General features: G+C 36.5%; 1 protein-coding gene across 10 annotated transcripts in view; it reads right to left on the bottom strand.

Annotated features, from left to right (window-relative positions):
* Positions 1 to 18,748, bottom strand: part of TENM1 (teneurin transmembrane protein 1) — a 3,105,198-nt gene that overhangs the window by 226,227 nt on the left and 2,860,223 nt on the right. For all 10 annotated transcript variants that reach the window (XM_074277949.1, XM_074277947.1, XM_074277946.1 and 7 more), the window contains 2 exons: positions 8,472 to 8,671; positions 7,020 to 7,230 (listed from right to left, as the gene is read on the bottom strand). In XM_074277949.1, the coding sequence (XP_074134050.1) occupies positions 7,020 to 7,230; positions 8,472 to 8,671 (411 nt within the window). The remainder of the gene's footprint in view (positions 1 to 7,019; positions 7,231 to 8,471; positions 8,672 to 18,748) is intronic.

Raw genomic sequence — 18,748 nt, 5'->3', positions numbered from 1 at the left:
TGTAACATATGTATTTATTTAGGATACAAGGAAGAATGAGGGGAAAAAAGTTCTTCGCGTCTTGTCAGTCAGCCATTATCATATATACTTTTGGGAGATGGTTCCAATGAAGCCATGAAGTATACAGTTGACAATTTAACTTTTATGTAGCAGTCTTAGAATAGTCTAATACTGTTGGAATACTAGACTTACAATAAGTAAGATCTGAGTTTGGTTGGCAATTTAACTTTTACATAGCAACATTCGAATAAGCTAATACTGTTGGAATGAATACTAGCCTTACAGTAAGTAAGATCTGAGCTCGGTTGACAATTTAACTTTTATGTAGCAGCATTAGAAGAGGCTAATACTGTTAGAATAGTAGACTTACAATAACTAAGATCTGAGTTCGGTTGACAATATAACTTTTATGTAGCAACATTAGAATAGGCTAATACTGTTGGAAGACTAGACTTACAATAAGATCTGAGTTCAAAACCTGATTCTGATACTTACTAGCATCTTTTTAGTATACTTATTATATTATATTATATTATTATACATGCATAAGTATACTTATTAGTACTTATTAAGCACTATTTAAATGTGAACTATTCTTAATTCTTTTTTGTGGGTCAAATTCTTTTTAGTTTTCTTGAAACGCCACCTTCAGCCCATTCAAAGGCTTTTAAGAAATGACTTGCCAATTTCAAACATCAGTTTTGGAAAGCTTTAGGTCTCTGTCTCATCTGAAAGTGCACTTAAGTTCTTGTCTCATCCGAGTAACTGTTTTAATGTTTCTAAGATACTGGTGCTGAACAGTTTCAAAGTAAAACCAGTCAAAGCAGGAGACCTTTCTCTTTCTAGGACAGAGTCGTTAGGAAGCCACAGGGAGGGGTTGGAAGGTGGGGCTCTGGCATTGAGCTGGGAAGGAGAAGAAGAAAAAGGCAGATGGCTGTCTTGGTGACCATAGGAGGCAGTAAGAATGGCAAGGACTAACCAAATTGTGAGGGGGTGGCAAGGTACCTGTCCTACTCCAATACAAGTACATAGATTTTCCTTTGCATGTTTATGACTGTGTTCTCTGACCCAGGGTTGCATAATTGGCTTGGAGAACAGTCACATGACACTCGGTGAAGTACATCTGTGTTGGCAGGAATGCAATTCGTGGCAAGGAGCCAACAACTGTAAAAGTCATTAAAATTAGTTATTTTGGGAAGACCATTATTTTTCTTAAGAGGTAGTCATGAAAAGACAGAAAAACTGTCTTTTGGCTAAGGGACACTGAATTTTTTTCTGTCACAGATGGAATAGCAATTTCTTGCTATAATTCCTCCTCACATCTCTGAGCTATAAAACTGTGTCTTATACCAAGTAGTAGTGACAGTTCTCATATCTACATTAAAATTTTCCTACTATGGATGTTTAATAGGATCTCAGGAAAGACGGTTTCAGGAGTAAATAAAGTTTAATTTCACCTGAGTCCTTATAGACAATTTTATGGGAGTGGTCTTATAGGCATATGATTGTTCTGGAGGAAAAGGTTAATAAATTTTGCTTTCAAAATTAATAAAAATCTCTATACTTTATTGATTTTTCTGAGAGTTGTCCCTGGACTCTCATCGGTGAACAGAGCACTAGCGATGCAAACAAGAAGAGAAACCAATATGAAATGCCCAGGAAGGTACCACCTGCAATGGGCTTCAAAGAAGCACTGGCAGTGCTCAGACACTCCAGGGTATCCACAGAGAGCGAATGATAAAAAACACTGTTGTTTCCTTTATGTTTTATCCTAGCGCAGGCTTCTGCTTCCTGCTTTTTTCATTTTAATTGAGAACTACATCCTAAAGTCAAGTACATCAAGAAATTTGATTTTTAAGGTTAAGAACATATGGGTCAGAGATAGGAAAATAATGTTTACTCGTGTCACTCTACGTAGTGATAAGATTTCCTTCTGGCAGCAGACTTTGAAATATGAATGATAGGGGAAGCAAGGAGAGAGAGAAAGAGGGAAAGGGGAGCGAAAAAAGAGAGGGGGAAAGGAGAGAGGCAACAGAAAAAAAGAGAGGTGAAAAAAAAGATAAGAAAAAAAGGAGGGAAGGAGGAAGGGGGGAGAGAGAGTAAGAGTGAGAAAGGGGTAAACAAAGTAAGGATACTAGGTAGACTTAGAGGCAGTAGAGGAAAGAGTGCTAAGAAATGAGACCAGATGGAGAGAACAAACTTTGCCCAAGGATATTCCTGATTTGCCTCTCACTTCCATTAATACAGACATAGCTCAAGTGACTAACAAACTAGGCCAAATATGTCTTGGATGCTTACTTGGACTATGATGCTACTTACAGAAGGGAATTACCAGTGGGACGGTGGGGTAAGGAGCAGTTAGTAAGCATATGACTACCTCTTCTGGAATTAATGTAGTTTATTAAAATGTTCTGAAAGTTCTATTTATTTTTGTGTTCAATTATCACCTCCCTCCTCCTAAAGCACACAAATATAGATTCTGTAAACTTACTGTTTATAGAAAATACCTAGTTCTATAACCTCTATCTTTAGAGATCCGTCCAAAATAGTAAGACACATTTACTTGAAAACTTTTACTAGATGCTATTTTATTTCAAGATGGCAGACTGAACCATGTATTGAGCCTAAACTGCATCTTGAAACCTTTTAGTATCATACCAAAAAAGTAATTTCCATTCCTTAGTAAATGTGCACCTACTTTGATCCAGTTTTATGATAATACAAAAAGTGCCGCTACAAACGCTTTCATATAGAGACCTTTCTTTCTATTGGCCATTCACCTCTTAGCTTCATATTTGCAATAGTGAAATCACTGAATAAGAACAATTTATTCACATTTCTAGCATAGTTCCAAAGTGGTTTCCAGAATGGCTGGATCAAGTCGGAGTTCCACTAATAGGCCTCTATTGAGCCTCACTTCATGTAGCCTCTGCAGCCATGACTATTTCAGCCTTTGGTCATTTTTTATGAATTGTCAGGTATGGTAGGAACAGTATCTTAATCTCCATGCAAGTTAGGACAGTTTTTCATTAAAAGGTATTGTGTCCTTCCTAGAGACTTGATTGCTTCGGGAAAGTAAAGGCTCAGACTAGTAATCACTTCCTGATTCTCTAAGTACAAAGAAGAGCTGAGAAACTCTAGTGGGGTCATCTCTTGCTTGACTCAGGCACGTAGCTAAACGTACTTGAGGTGTCTGAAAAGTCTAACCTTCTCTTGTTATATAGAGAAGTAAATTTCTTTTTGACTCAATACTGATTGATGTATAAATATCTCATTTTATGCTCCTATCAACTTGAAACTATAAAGGAACTGATCTGAGTCAGGCCCAGGCCAGAACACTGGATATGAGGGAAAAATCTCAAAGTTGTTTCAGGAATTTTCAATTATCTGATTGTCAGTAATTTGTAGCATTTTTACACATCAGTAGTTGGCAAATTTCCTTTTGAAAAATAATTTGATAATCTTTGTCCATATATCTCCTGGGAAAACATGGTTAGTTTCAACCATCTATGCATCTTAGATATGAACCCTACATTAGAAAAATGTGATGCAGAGTTTTCCCTTCTTTCAAGAGTTTTTTTTTAAAGTTCTAACAAAAATATTTTTATTTTACATAAATAAAAAGTCTGTTTTGCTTTTTGTGATCTTCTCTATTTGTTATTTCATTTTGAATTACTACCTAAGTCATAGATTTGTAAGATGTCCTCTTATATTTACTACTTTTCTTTTATGACGTGGTATATGGTGGAAGATGTTGGTCTAAAACTAATTTCTGCTCAAGTATCTTCTAATTTTCCCTCAGCTCTTGTTGAAAATGGGGTCCTTTCCACATTAACTTTTGTTCTTGGGTTTAGTAACCACTGTGCTACCATATTCAATTGCCTTCAGGCTTGGCTTATCTAATTGGTTGCACACAGCACCATCTCTTGATTTCTTTCAAAGACTTAAACTTTCCATACAGTCTAAATCTTTGGTTTCAGGTAACTTTCAATGGAAGAATTTTTTTTCCCTTTTGATCTGATTTTTCATGTGCATCATGATAAATGTAGAAATATGTTTAGAAGATTTGTACATGTTTAACCTATATTGAATTACTTGATGTCCAGGGGAGGGGAAAGGTGGGGAGGGAGGAAGAAAAATGTGGAACACAAAGTCTTTCAAGGGTGGATGTTGAAAACTATTGTCGCATGTAATTTGAAAAATTAAAAAGCCATTATTAAAAAAAGAGAAATAACTTGAGAACATTTGCTTGAATGATATATATTAATAATTTTTTCATTAATTTCTAAAGTATTCATAGTCTCTAGCCTATCTCCCCAAATCACATTTAAGTACAGACCACATTCATGTTATTTACCAAAGTTCTCAGTCACTTCTCATTTTTACATAAATGTATTCATCTAGCCCATGCCTACTGAGACACAGTGGTTCGTGAAAAGTCTTGACGACTTGGTGTTTATTGGTCCATGTAGTTTATTATGTTTAAAATGCTGAATTTTTGTTTCAACAACAGAGTTAAGAGGCACTGAACATAATGAAAACCTACCCATTAACATTAAAATAAATTATATTTTAAAGGATAGGAAACAATTGAAGAATCAATACAGGAATCATGTTGAAATCAGCTAATGCTTACATTCAAACCACCAACAGGTGATATGGAAAATGAATAGGGAATATTTAATGACCAAATAATATGCGCTGTTAGTTCATTGATACAAATAACTCTCTGGACATGAACCCTGTTCTATTAAGGTAGATCAGTGAAATTTTGAAATTTGCATTCTTAGAGATCTGCTTGAGACAGAGAGGCAAAATGATTTGTCCAGGTTCACCAAGCTACCATCTTTGTTACAGAAGGAACTGGAATCCAAGTCTTCTTGACCCTGAAACTGGCTCTCTTTCCACTATGTCAGGCTGTTTAATAAAATTCAGATACTCCTTTTGTATTTGTTTTTAATTCTGCATCTGAATACATGTGCTCACCCCTTTGAAAGAAAATTTCACTGAGATGCAATATAAAGTCACAATTTTTCTAAATAGAGAAACATAGGATTTCAGAGAAAAGACAAATATACTACATGAAAGACACTGGGCTCTCCAAGGAGAATGCAAGACCTATGAGGACAAGTTGGTGATATTGTAGTTATATGAAACAAGTCAAGTATGGGAAAGAAGTGGGAGTCTTTGGGAAGGAAGTGACAAAGAACAGCAACATTTCTTCAAGTTTTCCTATTTTCTGATTTCATAGGAGAAACCCTGATCCCTCATCATATGTTTGCATGATCAAACAGGAGTAGCATTAGAGTCTCTTCCACTAGAAATATCTCTATTGAGTCCAGGAAGATGGCAGCCCTGAGGAAAACGACTGAAATATTCTTTTTTTTTTTTGTCTTCTAATTTAGCAAACAAGTATTTACATTTCAGATATGTGAGATGAGTAGCGTTTTCCTCTGGCAAAAGTTCATTAATATGCTTTTATTGCCTTTGTTGTTACTTTCTGGGAAACTTTGACAAAGTGATAGTTAAAATGCCATTTTCCTAGTTCAAGTTCTTCAACATTATGGAAAAATAGAAGAGAATTATTAGGAAAAGCAGATGGTCTAGTCATTCACAGTCAACCCAGTTTGCTAAACATCTGGTTGAATAAACTAAGGAAAAGATAAAGTGGTAAAAGTCACAGAGTAAACAAGACAGCTGTAATTCCCTTATTTTAAAAGACTGGTGTTTCAAGACACTTTATATAATAAAACTTAGTGTCTGTGGGTTCTTTACCTAAAGTTCCTAAATAGCTCTGTTTTAGTCCTTTAGAGGATCATGGTAAATGAATTCACTTAAAAAATACCCAGTGTGACATCATTAAGTCAGGTGACATATCTAAGCATATGGAGCTGCTATATATTGAATTTTAAAAGCTTTAAACACATTTTATAAAAAACACAATTTAGATTCTTTCTAATCCATGAAAAAAAATTCTCTTCTTTTGGGATTTAAACAACAACAACAACAACAACAACACAGCAGCAACAGAAATAGAACCTTGAATTACTCACAACATTCTTAGAAGTACTATATTAATTCCTTGGATTAAGTTCTGTTGGGGCTTGAATGGGTCTAAACTCAATTCTTCTAAAAAATCTGCAATCCTACCCTGATATTATTTTAAAATGATATTTGAAGCAATCATTTAAAAAATCTATTCCAATGATATTCAAACATTTATCAAAGCTCATGCTAGGCACTGTGTTGATCACTTGGGATATGAAGAAAAAAGAACTTACTTCCAGGGAGTTTATATTCTACTTGAGCTGGGGGATATGCCATATGCAGAGAAAAGGAAATGTGAAATACATGCATATATACATATACATATATATATACACATATACATATACATATATATATATATATATATATATATATATATATATATATATATGACAGAAAAAAAGAAATCTTAAGAAGGGGGTAATCATTAATAACTGGACTGGGAGAGTGGGGAGGAAGAAGATCAGGAAAGGCCTCTTATAGGAGTCAGCTCTTGAGTTGAGCCTTGAAGGAATCTTAAGAGGCAGAAGTACTGTGGGAGGGTCATTCCAGGCATGGAGTGTTGTATATGGAAAACAAAGAATCGGTCAGTTTATTTAGAATGTAGAGTATGAGGGGGCGTATCATAATATTACTCTATAAAGATATTCTGTAGCCCGATTATAAAGGGTTTTAAATGACAGATGAGAATATATTTTACTCAAGAGGCAATAGGGAGCCATTGTAACTTCTTAAGCATGATAGTTACAACTTTGTTTATTAGTACAGCTTCAGAATCAATATTTTTCAGGCAGCCATTCCTACTGGTGCATGATGAGTGTTTCTAAATAGTAAATACAATAAAGCTCTCTCAAAATTGATCCACTCAGATTTCAAGGCAAAACAACATTAAGATGCTACTAAAATGATGACTTTCTGGAGAGTTTACGTGCATATTTATATCTATAAAAACAAGTATGTATGTATCTTACCAATTGCAGTAGTTAACACAAATACTTGCTCCATCTTTTTTCCATCATTGTAAAATGCCAGGTACCAAGCCCCTTGATCCATGTACTCAATGAATCCTGTCTCTTGCAGGGAAGTTAAGATCAGGTTCCTTGGACTATGCTGGGAATCCTCAGAGTTCTTGGGATCTTGTTTCTGGAGTTGTTTGCCATCCATCAGTTTCACAAAATCAAACTGGTAAAGATGAAGGAAACATAAATGAGCTGCTGAAAATGTTTTATAACTACAAAAACAAAACAAATCAAAAATTTGATTTTATTATGAACAACGCTACTTGGATTTCCTTTTTTTGCACTCATTTGCTCTAGAGAAGGAAGAGTGGAGCAGTGGGCTGAGCTTTGACCTGGGAACTAAGCAGATGGGGTCTAGCCTCACCTCCAACCCTGGGTAGCCACTCCCCTTCTCCAGGCCTTTAAGTCGCAGAGGAGGTACTAATTTGACTTGGGAGAGAGGGCACTCAGCAAAAATTTCCAATACCAATGGAATCACAAGTTGGGTTAAAAAAGTTCTGCTGTTTTAGAATGGGCCCTTAGATGAATAGACTTTTAGTCCAACTCCCTCATTTGACAGATGAAGCAACTGAGGATCGGAGAGGAAATGATTAGTTTGAGGCTGCACAGTGAGTCAGGGGCAGGCTATGTGATACCTACAGGGCAACCACAAGACACATGCATTTTTCTTTCAGAAGACAAATGTTTCAGTTGAGCTAGATTTCTAGCCCCTTCCTGGTCTAAGTTGATGAATACAGCCTTAGTCCCTGGCAGACTTCAGACAAATCTACGAGTGAAGAAAAACCATCCAGCCTGGCAATTATTCTAAACCTTAGCTTCCTCATTCTCCCTACCCTTTTTAATAGCATCCTAAAGAGGGTCTAGGACAGACAAAGGAAAAGGAGAGATGTAAGGAACGAAGCATGTGAAAGTAAGGAAGCAGACAGTTGTATAACAACTTTTTATACCTTAGAGCAAAACCAATAGCCCACCATTTCCCGACCCCTTTTGACAAAAAAAAAAAATTAGCAATAATACAAGGCCTGTCTCCATAGCTTTGTAAATTAGGAGAGTTAACCATAAAAAATGGTGCCCTGGCATGAAAAAGCTTTTGGACTGGGTATCACATTAAGCATTCTCCCATTGCATTCAGGGTCTCAGCCCTAACCGCTAAATTCTTGGAATCAAGATCTGAGCTTTTAGGATAGTTCCCAAAGCTGCTGCTTCTCAATCTGCTTGGACAATATTGTTCAGCCATTTTTTTCATCACAGTGTAATAGGTGAGCATTTAGAAGCTTTGCTCGTATCTGCATTTTGAACCATCTATTTCACTCCTGATTCTCAGCTACCTTATAAGACACCTATCACGAACTCTTCATCATGGGTTTATATAAGGCATCAAAGAAACCATCAATATTAAATTACCTGGGTGTGGGTAGGTGGAATGTTTCTTCTTCCATAAATTCCCAACAGAGAGTCCTTGGCTAAAGAAATATTGAATTTCAGATAGATTGGATGATGAATCATGATCTGGAAACGCCAGAATAAACCAGGAGGGATGGTCTGCATGACTTGGGCTCCAATGTCAACTTCGCCAGTGTCAATAGCACGTCCCTTCTGAAACACTGGTTTTAAAGAAACAACAACAAAATCAAGGGTTACATATTAAAAATATGATAGATGCAGGGAATATTTTTCCCCAAGTGACATTTCTATTTCTTCCACCTTTGCACCTACAAAGCTAATTCTATGAAACGTATTACATGTAGAAATGTCAACTTACACTCTCAGATTATCTTTTCAGGTTCCTTATTCAATTTCTTTTTATTAGAATTAAGTCAGTAATCTAGCTTACTAATATAGCTAATAAAACAGGAAAAGCCCAAGTCTGAGAAGTTCATTCCCAGAGTGACAAAGCACATTGCCTCAAAAATTAAAAAAAAAGTCCTTTTTTAGACATTTAAAACAGATTTATTGTGTATCATTCTTTCCAATCCCAAGTTCCGGGGAAAAAAAAAGTCCAGTTGCTGGTTCTCACACACAACAGTACATCAGGAGTCTCTGTACCTTTTTCTGGCTGTTCCCAATGCTTGGAAGGGATTCCATTTTACTTTTGCCTCTCAGAATCCCTATGTAACAGTTGGGGGGGAGGGGGTTCACTGAATCAATAATTCCATCTCACTTAAAGTAACTACTTCAATCAGTGGGAGCACCTCTGTTGAACTGATCGATGAAAAGCATTAAATTAGGTGTGAAAAGTCCTCAATCAATGTGGGTAGAGTGAAAGACATTGGGTGAAATGAAATAATGCTACAGAGGAAGTATATTAGAATTGGTTGAGGAGACTCAGTCATGTCTTTTGGGTCCTTTTATAAAATAATAAACCACTTTGCAATCTAAGCATTCCAGATTCGGGGAGCCCAAAGGAAAGGGCAGCCCAGCCAAGTCCCTGAGAGGTGGGGGAGGGAGGGAAGGAGGGTACTTTTTTGACCAATTAGATGACACTGTGAACTCTGGAAGATCAGAAGATTTTAGACTTCCCCTTGGTGACCTAGCAATCTCCCTATAACAGGTGACAGCAGTGGCTGATGAGGCAGGTAAGGAAAGGTTGAGAAAGGTAACACGATGACTCTACTGGGAAGCAATAGAAAACTACACAATGAGAAAGATTGTGAATGGAGGAAAGGACTTAGACCAAGTCTTTGTGTCATTTCTTTTTATTTATTTATTTATTTTATTCATTTTTCCAAATTAGCCCCTCCCTCCCTCGACTCCCTTCCCCCCCCCCCATGACAGGTAATCCCATACATTTTACATGTGTTTGTGTCATTTCTTTATGATGTGAGTTTTCTAAATTTGGGACAACTTCCCCCACAATTCTTTGTGCACTTGTGGAAATGTATACTTCTGTTTTAGAAGATATTTATATGAACCATACTTCCTATACCACCTCAGTTAATATTTCTTCCCAAAAGCTCATTAAGTCTGGCTGGCTAACTGTTATCACCAGGATAATCAATGCAAAAAGCACATCAATGGGTACTCATTAATAATGGTACTAGAAGAAAAAAAAATCTCTCAACTCTCAAGAGATGAATGTAGACACATATGGAATTAATCAACCAAGCCAGCTTATAAAAGATCTATATAGAACATGGAAACAAAGACAGGAAAGCTCAGATGAATACACAAAAGCTAAGAGAATAAATATTAGGAGTGCTAAAGATCAGCATAGCCAAAGATTGTCAAAGAATACTGAGGATAATAACAAAAATAAGGATTTTTATTAGAGTGAAATTTGGGAAAAAGTCCAAGGAAATTATAGGAACACTGCTGGAGATGGAACTTTGATAACGGAACTCAAAGAGAAGAGAGACCTACTCAATTTATTTTCCTTTTTTTTTCTATGGAAAAGAATAACATTTAGATAATAGGGTAGAACAAAAGTGGCTGACAGAATTGACAAATTTTGCTTTGATACAGCGGAAATATCTAAACAAACATATAAATTAGTAACTAAATAAATTTGAAAATAACAACTCAGTAAAACAACTAAGGGATTTTTTTTACCAGTGGTACAGAATCCTTTACATGTGTGATTTGTGGTTTTCTAAGAAAAAGTAAGGGCATGTATTTTTTTTTAATTCAATTTTATTTTATTTTCAATTCTAGATTCTCTCCTTCCCCTTCCATTCCCCTCTAGAAGTCAAGAAATAAAGGAACCCATTCCAAATATTAAAATCCCCCCAACCAAAAACTAACCTTGAAATTCTAAAATTAAAAGGAGAAATCAATAATATTGAAAGTAAAAAAAAAACCTATTGAATTAATAAATAAAAGTAAGAGTTGGTTTTATGAAAAAGCCAATAAAACAGATAAACCTTTGGTAAATCTGATCAGAAAAAGAAAAGAGGAAAATCAAATTGTTAGTCTTAAAAATGAATAGGGGGAACTTTCCACCAATGAAGAGGAAATTAGAGCAATAATAAGGAATTACTTTGCCCAACTTTATGCCAATAAATTTGATAACTTAAGTGAAATGGATGACTACCTCCAAAAATATAGGCTTCCTAGATTAACAGAGGAGGAATTAAACTGCTTAAATAGTCCAATTTCAGAAAAAGAAATAGAACAAGCTATTAATCAACTCCCCAAGAAAAAATCCCCAGGACCAGATGGATTTACATGTGAATTCTACCAAACATTTAAAGAACAATTAGCCCCAATGCTATATAAACTATTTGAAAAAATAAGGACTGAAGGACTCCTACCAAATTCCTTTTATGACACAGACATGGTACTGATACCTAAACCAGGTAGGTTGAAAACTAAGAAAGAAAACTATAGACAAATACTAAAATCATGTAAAACAAATGATCCCATAAGGGAAGCCAAAGTTCTAGTAGACTCTGAGAGAGCAGATCTAGCAAATAGTATGGTGGGTTCTGAGAGCCACATTATAAGGTTGACAGTGACAGGCCATAAACTACTAAAAGGAGAGCAACGGGGATATCGAAAGGCATATTACAAACTATTTAAAGAACTGGGTATGTTTAGCTTACAGAAGATGAGATTTGGGGTGGGAGAGGAAGATATGATACTGTAGTTCTCTTCAAGTAGGCGAATGGCTGTAATGTTCAAGAGGGATTAAATTTGCTTTACTGGCTCCAAAGGGCAGAAGTTGGAGCAGTGGGTGGGACCCTCAGAGAGGCTGAATTAGTCTCAAGGTAAGCAAAAACTTCCCACCAATTAGAGCTATTCCAAGGTGAAATGGGCCAAAGAAATGGGGTGCTCTTAGCTGGCAGCCCTCAAGCAAAAGCTGGATAACCATTTATTGTAACCGTGGTTCTCGGTTGGACACAAATGGGGACTGGATGGCCGCAAAGGCCCCTCCCAATGGTGAGATTTTGCGTTTCTGCAATTTCTACACCTACAGTAGTTTTAAAAGTCTCTTTCTTTTATGTTCACCCACTATAAAATTAACAGCCCATTAAGAACCATACCTGCAGTGGCTTTATGCAGAGGCTGCTGCCCTGTAGCTTTTAACTCACTGAAATACTGACATTATTGCTTTTCGTGTTAAGGCCAAGAGTAATAACTATTTTAACAATGTCCCCTGTTAACAGTGTTAATAATAGATTTCAAATGCAATTTTGAACATAATTATGTATGACAGGACTCATAATTTTGTGGAATTGGCATTTAGAATAACACCCACCCTTTGAGGTAAAGAAATGTTCAATTGAATATGTTTAAACCTATATAAGATAAGGCTGTTATTTTTCACTAGAAGGTACTTTTTCCATGTGGGAGAGAAATAGCCGTAGTGACCTGAAAGCATTACTTTCTATTCTCAATCTACCCAGGGCTTTAGAAAATGAGGGCAATGTGCCTTAGAACAAAATCGTAAAGATAAATACAATTATAAATCTAGGTACCACAATCATTACTTTGAGGGGCTTAGAGTCTTTAATAAAGACGGTCACTATCAAGTAAATAAGCAGCAGCTCATTGGAGGGACTCTCTTGTCTCTGGCATTGGTGCTTTGTACTCTCAAGTACTGTCTAATCTGTCCATTGAAAAATAAACTTAAATGATGCCCAAAGAAACTCTTCAAGAGGAGTGGGTGTGAGACAACCTGATCATTATCATCATCAGGAAGGATCTATGGGCCACCTAATATATACAAGCCAGTCTAAAGAAACTGATTTTAGTCCCTTATTCTCAACCTGGGCTCTACAGACTCCCAATGAGCCTACAGATAGATTTCACAGAGTCTGTGAACTTAGATGGGAAAAAATCACATCTTTATGTTCATGAACTTCTGCCAGAAACGCAGCATCTTATTCAATTATGAATACAGATAGCAAAACATTATTCTGAGAGGGGGTCATGGGATTGCCAAATGGATGGATGTAACCAGAAAAAAAAATTAGAAGTTAGTACTTGGGGGAAGCTAGGTGGCGCGGTGGATAGAGCACCAGCCCTGAATTTAGGAGGACCCGAGTTCAAATTTGATCTCAGACACTTAACACTTCCTAGCTGTGTGACCCTGGGCAAGTCACTTCACCCCAGCCTCAGAAAAAAAAAAGTCAGTACTTGCCCCTTACTTATAAACTTATGGACAAGCCAGATATGTCAAGATATGGACAGACAATGCATTCTACTCATGCAAATTAAAGAAACAAACTAAAATGAGCTGTTAAGAGTAATAGTTCTATGAAGAATTCTCTAGAGTCTAGACTATATGAGAAAAGAGATATCTGCACAGCAGCATTGGGATGGGGCAGGCCTCCTGGCTCCTTTTCACTTCAGCATTGCATGCATCAGAAAGGAGACAGCCTTCTAACAAACTATGCTAGTAAATCATCCTGTAAAGCCCCCTTTCTATCATTTTCTCAATTAGCTTATGAACTGGACTATTGTGAGTTTGAATGCAATTCTTATTTCATTTTTTTCACAATGTTATTCAATGGAGGGAAAACTGAAGTGGAAAGAAACTGTGTTTTAAACAAATACCCTAAAAAGTAATTTCATGAAAAAAAATTCAGACAATGAAATGGAAATATTTTACTTTATTTTAACCTGGCACCTGATCTTTTCTTTGGAAATGGATGAGGACGTAGTTATAGAATATCCAAATTTCTGATGTCTTTTTGTCACTGCTTTGTTACTTCGTAGCTATTTTTTTTCCTAGAAAAGGAGATACCGAAGCATTGAAAATCTGTGGTCAGGGTCTCATAGAGGCCCACACCCAGCCTTTCTCATCTGTCATAACACGGGGCCCAAGGCCATCACCACTTGACCTATATCTTGCCACTAGACTGATGACTCTGGAGGAGAGAGTGAGACTGGTGATTGCACAGCTCTGTCTCTCACTTAAATCCAATTCACTTGCAAGTTAAGACATCCTCCTCCTGATGTCACTCATCCTCTTTGAGAAGGAAGGCTAGACAATAACAACAAAAGCCAAGGGAAGCCTCAGCAAATAGAAAAAGTTGGAGGCTGGAAAACTAAGAGGAAGTGGCTTAATAACTACTCTGCAGTCCAAGTGGGAGTGCTGATCCTATATACATCTTGTACATACGCATGTTTGCTTGCAAGTTGTCTCCCCATTAGCAGTAAGCTCCTTGAGATCGTAGTGTCTTTTGCTTTTCCTTCTATTCCCTGTGCTTAGAACAGTGCTTGGTACATATTAAGAACCTAGTTAACATTTGACATCTTGACTTATTGATGATTGTTACCTACAAAAGCTTTTCAACAGCAAGATCTGAGTATTTACTTGAGAGAGGTTACTAATACTGTTGAAAATACTTTCATTAAATACACAAAAATGATTATGTTAAATTCAAGCCATCATGCATTTAATATCTCTCCATTCTGTAAACACTTTAATCATCTAGATGAAAGTTTCTTCAAGTGTGGGAAGTAACCCCGGATGGGCTCGAGTAATAGAAGGTGGGAGTTATATGAAATTATAATTTAATATCTGTAAATGTTTGGTTGATATGTCTCTATTATACCTACATATGAGAGTTGTATAAATTTCTTGGGTGCAAAGGGGCTGGGAATTGGAAAAGTTTTTCTTCAACAGGGCAGATCCTAACTTATTTATTTCTTCCCATCCTGCACAATTTTTATCCATGACTTCAAAAGAAGATGTACCCTTCTTCTAATATTTACCATTTTGCAATTACAAGTGCAGCACTCGGGTATTAATGTGTCATCCCTTAGTATTGCAACAGCCCACATCCTTTTCAATTCACACATTTTCTCAATAGTTTCTGTAGCTTCCAGGGCACAAATCATTTTTTTTTGGTAACATGGTCCCATTTCCCTTGGAATGGTGTGAAATTTTGATTCTATAGAACTATGATATTTCAAGATTGACAGTAACATAGCATCACCATAAGGAATAATACCAGCGCTAAGAACTTTCATTTATTTGTTGAAGTCAAAAGCTTGAGGACGTTGACAGAGTTGTCAAATTTTCCAAATTCAAATCTTGGTTCCCATTCACTTGACATCTCCATTGTCCATTCAAGATACATGTACTGATAGATAAGCTCATATCATATTCTAGGAAGACATCTACCCAGTATTCATCCACTTCATTTTCCTTATGTGGATTGTGAAGCTAAATTTTCTTGAGCGATGATTATTTGAAAAACAGCAAGGTACAGTAGGGGTAGAGGAGAGTAAGCATTTGTTGAGTGCCTACAGGGGGCCAAGCACTTTACATTTATCTCATTTGAGTCCCCATAAAATCCTGAGGCAGGTGCTATTATTATCTCCATTTTGAAGTTGAGGAAGCTGAGGCAAGCAAAGGTTATTGGAATTGCTCAAGGTCATACAGCTACTAATTATCTAAGTTTGGAATTGACTCCAGGCCCAGAACTCTACTGCTGTATTTAGTGTGAAAGGAACTGAGATCAAGTCCTAGAATTATCGCTTAAGACCTATGGGACTCTGGGGGAAATCACTTGACATATTTGGGTCTCATTTTCCACAATTGCAGAATAAAGGGAATGAACTAAATAGCCTAAAAGGTCTTGTCTAGAGATAACTAGAGTATGCTGTTTGTATGACAGTCATATTTGAGTACTGCATATATCTCCTCTCTCCCAACTAGACTGAAAGCAGCATAGGCCAGAGATACTAGGGTAACTGAAGTGTCCCAGAGGAACATCTGGAGGAGTTCTCCAGCATTAGGGCAATTTCCCTCAATTTGCTCCACGAAAATGGCAAATACTTTTGGCAAGACAACATTACCTATGTTATGTCTCGCTTGATGTCCATCATGTGGCCAGTGTAAACAGAGCTCCCTCTATCAGAGAATCTTAGAATACTTTAACAATTCAGAACATCCATTAGTTACAGGAAAGTGTTTATGGATGAACGCTGCTATGCCAAATCAAATGTTTGAAAAAAATAGCCAACAAACAATATAACCCAAGGGATCTTATATTTTTTGGTACCTTTCAGTCAACTATGTAACTGCCAAGACAGAATTGGCTGCAGATCTCTTTCAAAAACTTGCCTATTCATTTCTCATATTTTCATCAAGGATGTCTTGATGTATGTGGATTATTCTCATGAACATTTTATGAAGATGAGAAAGCAGGGAAATGGTTTGACAACTTGATATGCTAGAGACTGACTTATTTTTAGTTGTGGTAACAAGCAAAAAAAAAAAAAAAAGAGCTATACTGTCTCCCAAAAAACCCTTCAAAATTCATCATCAAGCATTCAAGGCCTTCTACAGTCTGGCGCCACCCCATATTTCCAAGCTTCTTTCACATTAGCCCCTTCCATGTACCCCATAGTCTACCCAAATAGGGCTCTCTTATCTCCCATATATATCTAGTACTGCTTTTTTTTTCCCTTGAAGTTCTCATCTACTCTCTGTTTTTCCTGCCCCAAACTCAAGGACCTTGGACAGCACTCAGTTTGCTTCTTTCTTAGACACTTAAAAGTACAATATTTTGCATGACAATTCCTGGCACATGGTAAGTGCTTATTGATTGCGAGGTATGTATGTCTGTTTTGACCTTCTCTGCTACAATGAAAGCTTCATGAAGGAAGAGACAATCTTATCTGAATTTCTAAATCATCTCTGTGCCAAGCAAAGTGTCCTAAAGTATCCCCCCCCCCAGCAAATAACTAATGCTTGTTGAGTAAGTTATGGTTGTATGTATATACATACTTGCTTTTTTCCAACTTAAAACGTTTGCTGAAATTGCCTAATTCAATGTCAAGTTCTCTAAATGTCTGGAAGCTTAATGATTCTTTCCAATAGTTACCTTAGGCTAAGTAAAGCACAAAGGAACTTTGGAATTGGGGGGAGGGAGGAGGCGGGCCCAAAGATAGTGACACATGGTAATTAAACCTTTAATTATAAGGTTTTATTGCAATAACTATAAGGTCAAGGACACAGTCTTGCATCTAAGCATTTTGGATAGTCTTTAAACACATTTGAAATTCAATAAAATTAACCCAAGCTAAGGAGGTACTTACTTTAAAGAAAGTCATATAAACATGCATTTATAAGGCAGGGCCTTCTGTGAACATAATGCAAGCTTCACTGTGGGATATTCCAGTGACAATGGACTTTTAAAGACACATCCTATTTGACTCAGTGGTATATTTTAGTAGAACCTTCCCTAGCTTGTCATCTAAAGATTTAAGAGCCATTAGTTCCGTTGCTGCTTTCCTAGCAAATAACTGATGTTAGAACAGGGGTTAAAGTAAAATATTCACTCAGTGTTCAGAGAGATCAAAAGAAGGCAGCAAAAATCTACTTTGCTACTGACATGGCCTTGGGTAGTATATTTAATTGTACGTCATTTTCGTGAATGTGCAAGTATGATATATAGTCAAGTTTCAATGATTCAGGGATCAACAATATACTCTGTGGATAAAAGTTTTTTTTTTTGGGGGGGGTTTGCTCATTCCATCTGAGAGAGATGAAAATATTAAAGTAAGTGCCATGTGCTTTGCAGATAGTTCTTGGGACTTGATGAAAATTTGAATGCAAGTAACAGAAAATCAGATAATGTTACCTCAGCTTGGCATCTAACAAGTGATATGAACTGGGAGAGATAATCCATGTATCTGTAGATTTCCTTATTTGTGGATCTGTCCCTTACTGTCACAGATAAGAGATGGCTACATAGAAATCTTTGTGAGTGATTTTCATACAAGGTCATATGAACAATGTCCAATGTTATTCAATTTCAGTGTACAAGGCCTCTCAAAAGCCTCAGTCCTAGTTAAGGGATTTATTTCCAATAGCATTTTGTATTCAAAGTATCTCTGTTCCCTGAAAGTTTATCTGTCTCCTTATGTTAAGGGTTTCTTTGAAGCCTATTGCGATAACAGCCCTAAGAACCTTTTGGATTCCATAATTCTTCTGATATAAAGCACTTAGTAACACTAAAAATAAAGACCCCAATCTTAAATATCTCATGACTGGAAGTGATGACATATACAATAAGATTATCTTTGTAGGGAAGTTTCTATATGTTGCTTATCAACATTTCTTGAAACAATCAATCCCCTTAAAACTTCACTGGTAAACAGCATCATTCCAGCAAGCCGAACCTTTTAATAATAAATAATAGATTAAACCAAATACTCATGGTCATGGGTCAATGTATAAGGTAGTTTCCTAATGGAAAGAGTAAAAAGGTAAATGTGACCTCAGATGTATGGGAAATACTTGATGAGATGACATTCAGGACTAGAATATAACTCACGCCACTTTATTAAAATGAAATGGGATATGTACAAAAAGGAACAATGATGGAGAAAATCAAATATATTCATAGAAATCCAAGAAGTAGATGGAAGAGTTTGATGGTATAGAAAAAATTCTGATGACAATGAGAAATCGAAAACATGTCATTAGAGCAAATTACAGACACCTGGACAGAAAGAAGAAAGAGATGAAAGGCTCAGGAAAGAGATTCTAAGTCTGGCCCAGAGCCACAATATAGTATGATAGCTGGCTTGAATTACTCAGGTCCTTGCTAGATTTTTTTCTCTCTCTCTTTCCCTCCCTCTATCTCCTTAAAAGCTACTAAGTGAATTTCTGCACATGCCTCAATGATAATTCTATCCTTCAAAAATAGAGCAACCAATTCTTTGAGTTTCTTGGGATTCACACCAAGAAAGAAGTGGTTGAGTACTTGAAAACCAAG

This window comes from Sminthopsis crassicaudata, chromosome X (assembly GCF_048593235.1).
Source record: "Sminthopsis crassicaudata isolate SCR6 chromosome X, ASM4859323v1, whole genome shotgun sequence".
Taxonomy (NCBI): Eukaryota; Metazoa; Chordata; class Mammalia; order Dasyuromorphia; family Dasyuridae; genus Sminthopsis; species Sminthopsis crassicaudata.
Note: the sequence above shows the minus strand (reverse complement) of the source record. Positions and strands in the feature narration are given on the sequence as shown.